The sequence below is a fragment of the Bidens hawaiensis genome, unplaced genomic scaffold (assembly GCF_021521415.1).
Source record: "Bidens hawaiensis isolate Kalapana, Puna unplaced genomic scaffold, B.hawaiensis_p1.1 tig00033134_1, whole genome shotgun sequence".
NCBI classification, from domain to species: Eukaryota; Viridiplantae; Streptophyta; class Magnoliopsida; order Asterales; family Asteraceae; genus Bidens; species Bidens hawaiensis.
The window spans coordinates 43,044-55,698 of record NW_027505278.1 but is presented as its reverse complement, the minus strand read 5'-3'; the positions used below and the strand labels follow the sequence as shown (position 1 = coordinate 55,698).

Genomic DNA, 12,655 nt, shown 5'->3' with positions numbered 1-12,655 from the left:
CATTTCATATCTATATAAACATACACTTTTTCAAAAAATCTAACAAAATGAATCCTAGAAAACAACCCGAACCAACCGAATTCCGTGGAACTCACCGCTACCATGAGAGAAATAATTGAAAAACACGAAAAGTGTGTCGAGGAACTCAACGACGCCATGAGAGAAACCAACAAACAACACGAAAAGATTGCCGCTATGTTGAAATTGCGGGAAATGAGTGAAGAATTCGAATCCCTCAAAGTGGCCGGGTTACACGAAGAGGCCGCATTATTGCAACGACAACGAATTGAAAAAATGCGCGGATATTAGTATTTTTTTAATTTTTAGTTATGTATTTTTTTGTATTTCTTTTTAATTTTAATGCATTTTTATTTAATTATTTAAATAAATTGGTTTTTATTTGTTTAGTTTAATTATAAAAATAAAATAATAAAAAAAGATACTGTGAGCCCAATTTGTAGCCCCTACACCATTACACCCCAAAAACAAATTCTCACTCTTTCCTGACTGGGCGCCACGTGTCACAATTCGCTCTCATTTGTAGCCCATCCACTACGCATAGCCTAATTTATATAATATTACTGAAATGTATTATAGTCTTTTTAGTGGGTGGTCATTTTTGGAATTGCTTATGTTGTTATAAATAATGATTTTCATGTATCAAGATCATAAACAACACAATATATCCATATAAAGAACCACCCAAGGTATTTTACAAACATATGAACTAAAACATCACATTATACATTTTAACACACATATTGCCTCATAATGTAACCAGAAACAACATGGATCGATGTGTATTTGAATAAAAACACAATCTTTGAGTTTTTAAACATATGAACTAAAACACTATGATATGCACTTTAACACACACACACATTATAGTTTTATCAAAATGTGAACCAGAATAAAAACACCTCTCTCTCTCTCGTTTTAATGAACAAGAGAAACATAAATAAAACACCACATATTAATTACAATGTAATGAAGATAAACTAAAACACAATGTATTGAAGATGAACATAAGACATATATAGAAGATGAACCATTAATACATACAATGAATTAAAGATGAACAAAAACACAATGCATTGATTGTGTACTAAAACATAATGTATTAAAGATGAACCAATAACACAATATATTGTATATAAATTAAGACAAAATATATTGAATATGAACTAAAACACAATGTATTAAATATGAATTAAAACACAATGTATTATGATGCAAAGTTGCAAACTATGTTGGAGTCCTTAGTACTCACCAGTTTTTATGATCTGTTTTGGAGCCGAGTACGGAGCGGCTGGTATGGCAGCTCAAGAATGCACCTTGTTGGTACAATTATTGAAGGAATTAAACCAGGAAAGTAGTCACATTGTTTGATGATAAGATGCCGTCCATACTCTTAGCTAAGAACCCAACGTTTCATGCTAGCTAGAACGAAGCATATAGAGGTTTAGGTTAAGAAGTCCTTTTTGTCCAAGCAGGATCTGAAGTATCCGCCTTGTTGGGTAGAATGCCTTCCGCCGTGGGTTATCAACCTACCCTTAGTACCGAAATGGGTTCTTTACAAGAAAGAATTACTTCTACAGTCCATAACTTCTATTCAAGCTGTTTATGTACCTGCAGATGATTTGACCGACCCTGCTCCTGCTACGACATTTGCACATTTAGATGCTACTACCGTACTATCAAGAGGATTAGCCGCCAAAGGTATCTATCCAGCAGTAGATCCTTTAGATTCAACGTCAACTATGCTACAACCCCGGATCGTCGGTGAAGAACATTATGAAACTGCACAACAAGTTAAGCAAACTTTACAACGTTACAAAGAACTTCAAGATATTATAGCTATTCTTGGATTAGACGAATTATCCGAAGAAGATCGTTTAACCATAGCAAGAGCGCGAAAAATTGAGCGTTTCTTATCACAACCGTTTTTCGTAGCAGAAGTCTTTACGGGTTCTCCGGGAAAATATGTTGGTTTAGCAGAAACAATTAGAGGCTTATATATATAACAAGTTTAGAGCATTTAGCTTGAGAAGAGTGTTTGTATCAGAATTAGCTGTCATTCTTGGATCTTTGTACTCCGATATATATACATGTACACTAGATGATTTAACATAACTTTTTCACCTCCACAATAGTTTTTAGTTAATAATCTTTTCTCTATTATCTAAGGTTTTAAAATCATGCATGCCATTTTTAGATTAAACTTTATAAATCTTTACTTCAAAAACTTTAGGCCAAACTCTTTAGACTTTAGAGGTTTTGTATTCTTCATTTTCTCCGCCTTTATTTACCATCAAGAAAAATAATAGCTGGAAAAGAAACATATCCCATTCCAAAATCCAAACAGCCTTTGTATTCCTTTCTTTTGTTTCTTTCTCCATTAAAGTCACATAATCTTAACATGAGGAGCAAAAACAATGACTATATTTTTAAATAAACAATACTCTTGTTTCTTTCATTTCACATCATCAAAATCATGGCTACACCATTTCATCTTCTTCATCACCACCATAACTACATTACCTTCTTCTTCTTATTGTTATTATTCTTCCCTATCCATAGCTTAACTCCCGGTTCATCTCTCTCGGTCGAAAACACCAACACGACATTATAACCTCCCCAAACAGCCTTTTCACCGCGGGTTTCCACAAAGTTGGAGACAATGCTTACTGCTTCGCCATTTGGTTCTCTGACCACCTCCCCACCTCCAGTCGCACCATCGTCTGGATGGCTAACCGAGATGAACCAGTAAACGGACAACACTCAAAACTCTCACTACAAAAGGTTGGTAATCTTGTTTTAACTGATGCCGGTCGATACATCATTTGGTCAACCCAAACAATATCAAATCATTCAATGAACTTACAACTTCATGACACCGGTAACCTTATTCTCCAAGAACAAGGAACACTTGTTTGGCAAAGCTTTGATCATCCAACAGACACCCTTCTTCCAAACCAACCATTTACAAAGAACACACAACGTGTTGCCTCCAGAAGTCCCACAAACTATTCTTCTGGTTTCTATAAGCTTTTTTTTGACACTGATAGCATTCTTCGTCTTCATTACGATAGTCTTGAAACAACCACAATTTTCTGGCCTGATCCTAGCTTACGACCTTGGGAGGTTGGGAGGTACCAGTATTTATATAGCCAACAACTTGATTCGCAGGGTCGGTTTAACTCCACAGATGGTCTTGGATTTGTGTCTGCGGATTTTGGATACGGTCCCCAGAGAATGATGAAGATTGATATGGATGGTAATCTAAGACTTTATAGTCTTGTTAAGCATGGGACATCAATGGAATGGAAGGTTCAATGGCAAGCTGTTTCTCATTCTTGTAGGATTCATGGTGTTTGTGGACAAAACAGTTTTGTACTTACTCCCAAAACTCAGGTAAAGATAAAATCTAACCTTTTTTTTCTTTTTAATAAAACCTTAATTAAAAAGTTCTGATCCGACTGCAGGTAGGACATGCACGTGCTTACATGGTTACAAGATGGTGAATTCTAAAGATTGGAGTTACGGATGTGAACCCGACTTCAAGGTTTGTAGACCGGAAGATGAAGATTTCGTCGAGCTTCGATATGTTGAATTCTACAGCTATGATATTCGGTACCGTTAGCTTTAGCTGAGTTTATTATCTGTTATTGTTGTTATTATTTGACTTAGCATTTGCTTCAACTTTCTTTAGTTAGTTATTATTCTATCGTTGACTTAATATTATGATCATACGATGATGATGGAACATATTACTGCTACATCAAGACTTCTTTATACAATGGATACCAAATGGGTTTCTACAATCCAATGTACATCAAACTACCAAAAACATTTGTTTCATCTTTTCAGCAAAAACCCATGAAGTACAAATCAAGCTTTCATTGTTCAAACCCAATTACAGTGACACCCATTATAAGATCGTACGAGAATAAACCGGATAACAAGATGATCCCATTCCTGCTCATAATTGGATGCGTGATCGGGTTCATTGAGATCATTTGCATCTTGTTTTTCTGGATCAAGACTCATAGAACCTCGGTTAGAACCGATCAAAGTGATTATTATTCTCCGGCTGTAACACCTTTCAGAAAGTTCACGTATAGCGAGCTGAAGAAAACGACTAGTAATTTTAGATTCGAGATAGGGCGAGGTGCTGCTGGTGTTGTGTATAAGGGAAGATTAGCAGATAACCGTATTGCAGCGATAAAGAAGCTAAAAAACATAATTAACCACCAAAATGAAGATGAGTTTCAAGCGGAAATTAGCACAATTGGGAGGCTAAACCACAAGAATTTAATAGAAACATGGGGTTATTGTGCTGAAGGGCAGCATTGACTAATCGTTTACGAGTACATGGAAAACGGGTCGTTAGCTAAAAACCTACGACTTGGGAAACTTAATTGGGACGCCATGTTGGATGTTGCGAAAGGTACCGCGAAAGGATTGGCGTATTTACACGAAGAGTGCTTGGAATGGGTCCTGCATTGTGATGTGAAGCCTCATAACATATTATTGGATGGAAACTTTAATCCTAAAGTTGCGGATTTTGGGCTTTCAAGGATATTGGAAAGAGGTGATATCAAGAAATCAAGATTTTCGAGTATCAGAGGAACTCGAGGCTACATGGCACCCGAATGGGTGTTCAAACTTCCGATCACTTCAAAAGTTGATGTGTTCAGCTACGGTGTGGTGGTTTTGGAGATGATAACGGGTCGGGGTCCAGGAGGAAAGAAGGAAAGGATCAATGAAGATGGTGAGACTGAGGCTGAGGCTGGGGTGGTCGAGTGGGTGAGAGCTAGGGTGAGTGAGCTTGAGGGAAACGGTTCGGAATCTTGGGTTGAGGATGTGGTAAATGGTTCGATAAGTGGCGAGCTTGATAGGGGAATGATGGAAAAGCTGATTAGAATAGCATTGCTATGTGCCGAGGATGATATGGAGGTCCGGCCCTCAATGAGCCAAGTGGTTAATATGCTTCTAGATCAAGAAAACAATCGGTAGCATATGGAACTATTGAGAGGTCATATTTTGTGTAATGTTACTTTGAAGTTTGAAAGTTTCTAGTTTCTTTTCATCCTTCCTTCAAGATATAATCGTATAATACTTTGTTTCTAGTTAAATATAATACGTTATCATAATTACTTTGTGTAACCTAATCAAACCAACACATTATTAACTCCCAAAAATGTAGTAGTCATGATAACCACGTCTCTTAACACAATATGACTTGTTATGGCTTTTAGCTTAACATGACGGTACACACTACAACCAAAACCAGCCTAAATTACAAGGCCTAATAGAGATTTCTTTTATCACCAAAATGACTTGTTATTATCTAATGTTACTTTATGCAATATAAATGAACGCATTCACACATGTTTTTGTAGCATAAATGAATGCATTAACACATGTGGCAAGTCCCATGCTAACCATGACTCTTAAAACCAAAATGACTTGTAATGACCTACTATGACACTAAGCAACCAAAACCAGCCAACTAACATATTAAGGCCCATTACCGTCCAAAAGTGTACCACCAGGCACCAATACATATGCACTTAATAACCTAATAAGGTTTCATAATATGGTTTCATGCAATCTAAAAGAAACCACTAACACATGTCACCCATTAATGCTCAAATGTGTACTATGTCTTCAGAACCAATGCCTTGCCATGGCCTAATTAACTATGTGCAACCAAATCAACTCACTTAACTTTTTCAGCAGTCACTGATGGATTGCCAAGTGAATCGTCGACAATCTACAGTGATGAAAACTAAACAAGTTCTAACAATCTTCATAGCCCTTCAAGATAGCCTTGGTTACATAAATGCACGAAAACAAGAACAAACAAAGGGACACTCAATGGATGGATATATGAAACTTGTAAAACATATAAACTTGTAACACACTGGGACTAGTCTACAACATATTGAACTAACACACAATAGTCACTTCATAGAATAACTTAACACCGACCCGTAGAGAAAATAGAACAACATAACGAGTACTCTGTAGAGAAAAAGATAACAGGCACTCCAGCAACATAAAGCGCACTGTGCGAAGCAAAACATAACAGACAATCCGCCGAGCAAACACAACTGGTACTTCATAGAGCAAACACAACAGTCAATATCTATCCACATCTCCAGACACAATATTTTTGAGTATCTATGATGGTAACCACATTTGCTGGCATGTGCTCCGTAGTGAAGGTAGAGCAAACATAAGACACTACACATAGCAAAATAGCAGGCACACCTTAGGGCAAAAAGAACAGGCCTCATAGAGAAGACCACAACAGGTACAAAACATAAAAATATTAGTGTTATTCGCACCTCAAAAGTAGATGATACCAGCCAAAAGATGAATAATGTAGCAGCATAAGATCTAAAATCAAACTAACATACATTCTGAATCGTAAAGGCTTAACTTAACTTATCAAGAAGATAACACGTAAAACGCATTCCTACGTGTATTCTTCATTGCCAAAATACAATTTCTTACAGAACAGAATTTGTTGACCGTATAGATAGAAGGTGCACAGGAGCTCTAACACAAACCATTAACTTTTATTAAACATTGTTCAACTCGAGTTATCCTAGAAACCATATATTTCAAGTCAGTGCAACACCATGAACGTAACAGATTTTACATAACAAAGGTATAACAAGTAGTAACCAGTCACACTCCTATAGCCATCAAAAGTTGCAGATACTTTTAGATGGCGTGCAGCTTTGCAGGTGAGTTGTGTAGCCTCATGGTTTGGTCCGCCACCACCTGGAGAACACCTGGTTGTTCTGTCAAAACATATAGCCTATTAATAATACGTATGTTCTTTCCTTACATATTATTATTACTAAATTTTATCATTAAATTCAATTCTGCTTCAAATAGTTTTTAAAGGGTAAAAAATTTATATCATACTTGAAAGTTCTTCAACTTGTTTGGGAGTGAGTTTAGCAGAAAACCCGCAAGCTGCATGCTTGTAAGTGTAGAGTAAAGCCCCTTTTGCTGCATCCTCACTAAAATCATACAAAATTTAATATGATAATCAGCAACTCACATCCAATGGCAGTAAAAGATAATAAATCCACATCTTTCATGTAATTGAAGTCGAATTTTTATATGAATTTAAAACACACTGCCTACTGATATTCAAACACTTCAATTAACTGTTTGTTTTCAATATCACATGACAAAAAATTATCTTCGTAATCTGAATCTAAAGCTTAAGTCCATTGTAAACATCTTGACGAATTGTTGATCTTCAAACTCCTTACCATTATTCATTATTAATGTAACTGAATCTATCCTCAAATATTCTGAAACTAAAAATCCAATTTGTTTCGTTCTCAATAAAAAAAACCATAACTCGCAGATTCATATTGCAGAAGCCGATGTCATAACTTTGAGATTCAAGCAATGATCAACATAAAATCTAGAAACAATATAACTTGTATAATATATGTGAATCTACTATCAGAAGTTAAAAACCCTTAGTCGCCTATAATTTCAATATTCAAGCAATAATCAACCTAACCTAAATCCAGTAAGTATAAGTTTTACATACATACATACATACATACTTGAATAATAAGACGATTGATTAATTAAGATACCTATATATAATATTTAGATGAAACATGAACAGAAGCCTAATTCGTTTCATAAATCCCTAATTAATCATGAATAAGAATAAACGAGATGAGACCTGCCGAGGACCGAAGAGAGAGTGCGAAGGTGATAGGTTTCGAGTTCTTCGTGTTGAGGACGGTCGGTGTAAACGATATGAACTGCTGCCGCTGCTTGTTCTTCTGGTTTAGGAACAACAGATGAATCGGTGTCCGCCATTGATGATGCTGATGTTATGGTGACGCTGATAAAGATGAAGATGAAGATGAATATGAGCCATTTTATAGTGGAAGATTGTTGCTTAATCACAAAGGTAGAAGAAGAATACATAGAAACTATGGTTAACAACACTAAGTTTTTGTTATTCAGCCGTGTGACTGACGTGTCTAACCCATTTTATTTTATTTTATTTCAACCAAAATGAATAATAACAATATGAAATCGATACCAGTTGATAAGGTGTTTTTTTATTTCCATTAATTCATTTTTGCAAAACACTTCTTTTTCTTCTTGCATAGTGATATTGCTTCAGTCAACTTCTCCAAATATTCAATTTTATTCTCTCCTCTATCTTCTTCCTCTATCTTTTAATCTCCAGTGTACATTTTTTTAACTTACTTGCAAGCCTACTAACTGGTTAACAACGTTATATTAGGTTTTACACTTTTTTTAGTGTTATCATTGTATAGTCTGATAGGTGATGGGTGTTTAGGTTTGATTTGCACCATTTCTATCTCTCTCAAAAACTTTCTAAAATGCAAATCTGTTTAACCCTCTTAAGTCTTAATCCAAAAGACTCAAATGTCAGATGAAGAAAACATTGTATCGATGCTTTAAATCAAAAGTAACCCTGAAATTATCACAAACCTTGATTCGCGTCTCATGACATATGGTATGTGAAGGGGTATGCACCCGCCTTAACATCGAGCGGGGCGGGTCAACCCACAAGATATAGACAAGAGGCTTGAAATCAGGATGTCATGAAGACACAAAGCCAAAACCTATGCGCAAGCGCATGAAACATCTGCGCGTGGCGCATATCACATATGCGCAAGCGCATGAAACATCTGTGAGAATAAAGAGAAGACCTTGCGCATCCCCGGGATAGGCGTATAAAGGCCGCGCGTAAGCGACACACAACAAATGAGACAATAGTCTAATCCAAATCAGGATAAGGACAACCATGATTGTACTCATCAGGCAACCTTCCAGAAGGTATCTTTTAAGGAATAAAGAATGTGCTGATGTTGACTGCTGCCAATGAAGGGTGGACAACTCAGCAAAGCCCATGTGCCACCACGTGATGGCACATAGGTCAAGTGAAATACCTTGGTCAGAGAATAATCAATGAAAAAGCACCAGGTGACCTAAGTACACGTGGCGCGAAGCAATAGGAGGAGGCCAAAAAGGCCCTAATTGGGTCTGAGCCCAATCATTGGAAACCCTAATACTATAAATACCACACCACCTCCACAGTTGAAGGCGAAGAAAATATATTCTAAGTCCTTTACTCATTTTCACATCCTTATTATCTTCTCCTACAATATCTGATTCTCACACCGGAGGGTTACCCCAAAGAGGACCCCTCTGTCCCTTTCTGAGGGGTAAGCTCACGGTGCTGTTCGTTTTGTAGGTGGAAGAACTCGTATCTCGGAAAACTATCGGTGATATAGCACACTTGTACCCGAGGAACGTTGATCGTATACAAGTAAGACGATACACGCTTCTTCATTGGCGCCATCACCTGTTACAACGGCAACAAAACCACTATTTCATCAATTTTCTCTCTGAAAATCTTCACCATGGTTTCCGGTGTTCGAAACAACGATCAAGTTCTGGAGGATAATGAGCTTGAGGATGTTAACGAGGGACATCAGGTTCTGAGGGCGCCGCGTGACACTGCGCGCACCACCAGTAACCATCCCTTCAACACAACACCTCATAGTCAAACTGAAACTCCCCCAGACGATCTCACTTTCCAAAATCTGACTGGTACAAAACAAAAAGGACCAATGGGCCCGGAAGTTGAAACCAATGACCCTAAAGAATGGCTCATAAACGAACAACGGCGTTTAATGGACAAATACAATGAGTTGGTAAAACACAAAAAGTTAGCCGATTTAACACAAAGGCTCGCATTTGATAAACAAACCATTCAGGGAACAGCAAAAAAGACGCGCGCGCTGGAAGACGGTCATTCTGTTCACACCGAACAAGCTGATATTAGTGATGAGGAAGAGGTGCACAGCATGAAGAAGACGCGAGATACTCATGCAGGAGGTTCACAGCTTCGCGCACACATGCACATAGCACCTGGAGCCAAAGCTGATATGGATTCATACACACCATACAACCCACAAGCGAAAGAGCAAGTGGACGTAACCACACCATATAGGCCAGCCATCTTGGTAAAACATTCAAAATTCGCTGAGCGCATTGCGAAGGCTCCCATTCAACACAAAACCAAGATGCCAAGTGGTTTAGGCAAGTACGATGGTACAACAGATCCAGATGATTTCTTACAAGGTTTTTATAACACTGGAAACTTAGAAAGCTGGACGACGCCAACATGGTGTCACATGTTTGCTCGCTGCCTCACGGGCGCAGCGCGTGTCTGGTTCGAAAGCTTGCCGACAGGACAAATCGATGGGTTCGAAAAGCTATTGGAAAAGTTCCAGGCTCACTTTGTACAGCAGCGCAGACACACGCGCGACCCCGATGACATCATGCACTGCGTACGCAGGAATGATGAAACCATTGAAGACTACATAACTCGTTTCAATCAGGAATCTCTTGCAATTGGAGGTATCACTGAACAACTCTTGCGCGTGGCCTTTATACAAGGTGCGCGCTGTGATCAACTCCGCAGAGCTCTCGTGAGCAGAGAAGGCATGCCAACCACTTGGGCTAAGCTTATGGAAGCATCGCGAGTCTTCGCGCGAAATGAAAAACAAATTGCCCAAGACAGAGCAAGATATAAAAGGCATCAAACAGAAGCACCACGCAACAATGAAAAGAGGCGCAAACAAAACTCCGTATGGTCCAGGTTGCAATAAACCAATTATTCTCCTACAGAAAAGCAACCGCAACAAAGTTCACCCCAACCCCAAAAAGACATTCTTAATCGCGGAGAAGGTGACAAGAAGGAAGGCGGCAGAGAGCATAACAGACCTCTACCAAGAATATGGACTCCCATCACCAAAACGCCTTCGCAAGTGTTAAGCACAGAGAATGTCCAGTTTAAAAACCCCAGGCCATTACTCCATAAGGGACCACCGAACAGTGGCAAATATTGTGAGTTTCACAAATCCACAGGGCACAACACTGATGCATGCCATCATTTGAAGGATGCGATCGAAAAAGATGTGAAATCAGGCAAGTTGGCTCACCTGGTAAAAAATCCAAGACCAGAGAACGAACAACTAGACGGAGCCTCAGCCAGTAAAAAATTCAAAAGAATCTGTGTAGCTGAAGGAAGAAGGCAAGGGCAAAGATCGAGGAAGAGAAGCGCGCAAATCCAAGGGGATTGGCGCGAGCAACAAGTAATCTTTCCAAGAATCAGAGGAGGCCCGTCTATCAGCAGCCCTCTAGTCATCACTGCACACATCGCTCATTATGAGGTGTCAAGAGTCCTGGTGGACATCGGTAGTGAGTCAGACATCATGTATGAGCAATGTTTCAGGAAGTTGGATCCAGCAGACCAAGCAAGGCTTGAAGTTGTGAATGCACCAATCTCGGATGTCTCAAACGAAATTATTCACCCTCTAGGTCAGATACAATTCGAACTAACTATGGGGATGAGAAGCACAAGCGAGCTGAAATTGTCAACTTCCTGGTCTTGCCCACCACTTCATGCCATAGTATGATCTTGGGCAGATGAACGATTGCCCAATTCAACGCCATACCGTCACCAGCGCATGGCGCGTTGGGGTTCCCAACACCAACAGGAGTAACATTTGTGTACCGAGATCACTTATGCGCAGTAATAAGTATACCTCGAGAGGGGAGAATGAAGCTTCCAGTGGCAAACAACGCGCCAGAGGAATGGATTCTCAACCCAAAATTCCCAGAACAAACAATCACAATCGGAGCTACGATATCAGATGACACAAGAGTGAGAATGAAAAGGTTGCTCACAACGTATATGTCAGTCTTCGCTTGGCAACATTATGATATGACTGGGGTTCCGCGAGACCTGACGCAGCACTCTCTCAACACATTCAAGTCCGTGGAGCCAATTGCTCAAAAGAAAAGAGTCATGGGAGACGAGAAGACAAAGGCCATGAATAAGCAAGTAGAGGATCTACTGCGCGCGAATATCATTAGCCCAATACGATATCAAACATGGGTAGCCAATCCTGTGATGGTAAAGAAGAGCAATGGGTCATGGAGAATGTGCATTGATTTCAAGGACCTCAACAAGGCGTGTCCAAAAGATTGTTACCCCCTCCCAAACATTGACATGAAGGTGGACTCTGTGGTGCCATTTAAGCTCAAATGTTTCCTGGATGCCTATAAGGGCTATCACCAAATTCAAATGGCACCACAGGATGAAGACAAGACTGCTTTCAGAACTGACAAGGGTGTTTTCTGTTACACAAAAATGCCCTTTGGTTTGAAGAATGCAGGAGCCACTTACCAAAGACTCATGGATGCAATTTTCAACGAGCAGATTGGAAAAAACTTAGAAGTCTACGTGGATGATTTGGTGATTAAAAGCAGGGAGGAAAAACAAATACTCAAAGACATCGAAGAAACCCTTCGGCGCCTAAAGGAAGTAAACATGAAGCTCAACCCGAGCAAATGCACATTCGGTGTTGAAGAAGGGAAATTTCTCGGCGTAATGGTCACCAAGGATGGTTTCAAGGTGAACCCAGAGAAGGTGGAGGCTATCCTCGGCATGCCCTCACCATCCACCATGAAGGAAGTTCAAAAGTTGAATGGTAGATTGGTATCAATTAACAGGTTCCTAGCAAACCATGCAAGCAAATCTACCCCATTC

At 39.1% G+C, this 12,655-nt stretch overlaps 1 protein-coding gene and 1 pseudogene across 1 annotated transcript; one reads left to right on the top strand and one right to left on the bottom strand.

Annotated features, from left to right (window-relative positions):
* Positions 1 to 2,494: 2,494 nt before the first annotated feature.
* LOC143612046 (putative receptor protein kinase ZmPK1) lies at positions 2,495 to 5,060 on the top strand (annotated as a pseudogene).
* A 1,511-nt stretch (positions 5,061 to 6,571) lies between these two features.
* LOC143612044 (subtilisin-like protease SBT3.17) lies at positions 6,572 to 7,938 on the bottom strand. Its single transcript, XM_077086116.1, has 3 exons — positions 7,733 to 7,938; positions 6,946 to 7,043; positions 6,572 to 6,818 (listed from the first exon to the last, which is right to left on the bottom strand). Exons 1-3 carry the CDS (start codon positions 7,870 to 7,872, stop codon positions 6,739 to 6,741), a joined length of 318 nt encoding a protein of 105 aa, XP_076942231.1. The 5' UTR covers positions 7,873 to 7,938; the 3' UTR covers positions 6,572 to 6,738.
* Positions 7,939 to 12,655: the final 4,717 nt, after the last annotated feature.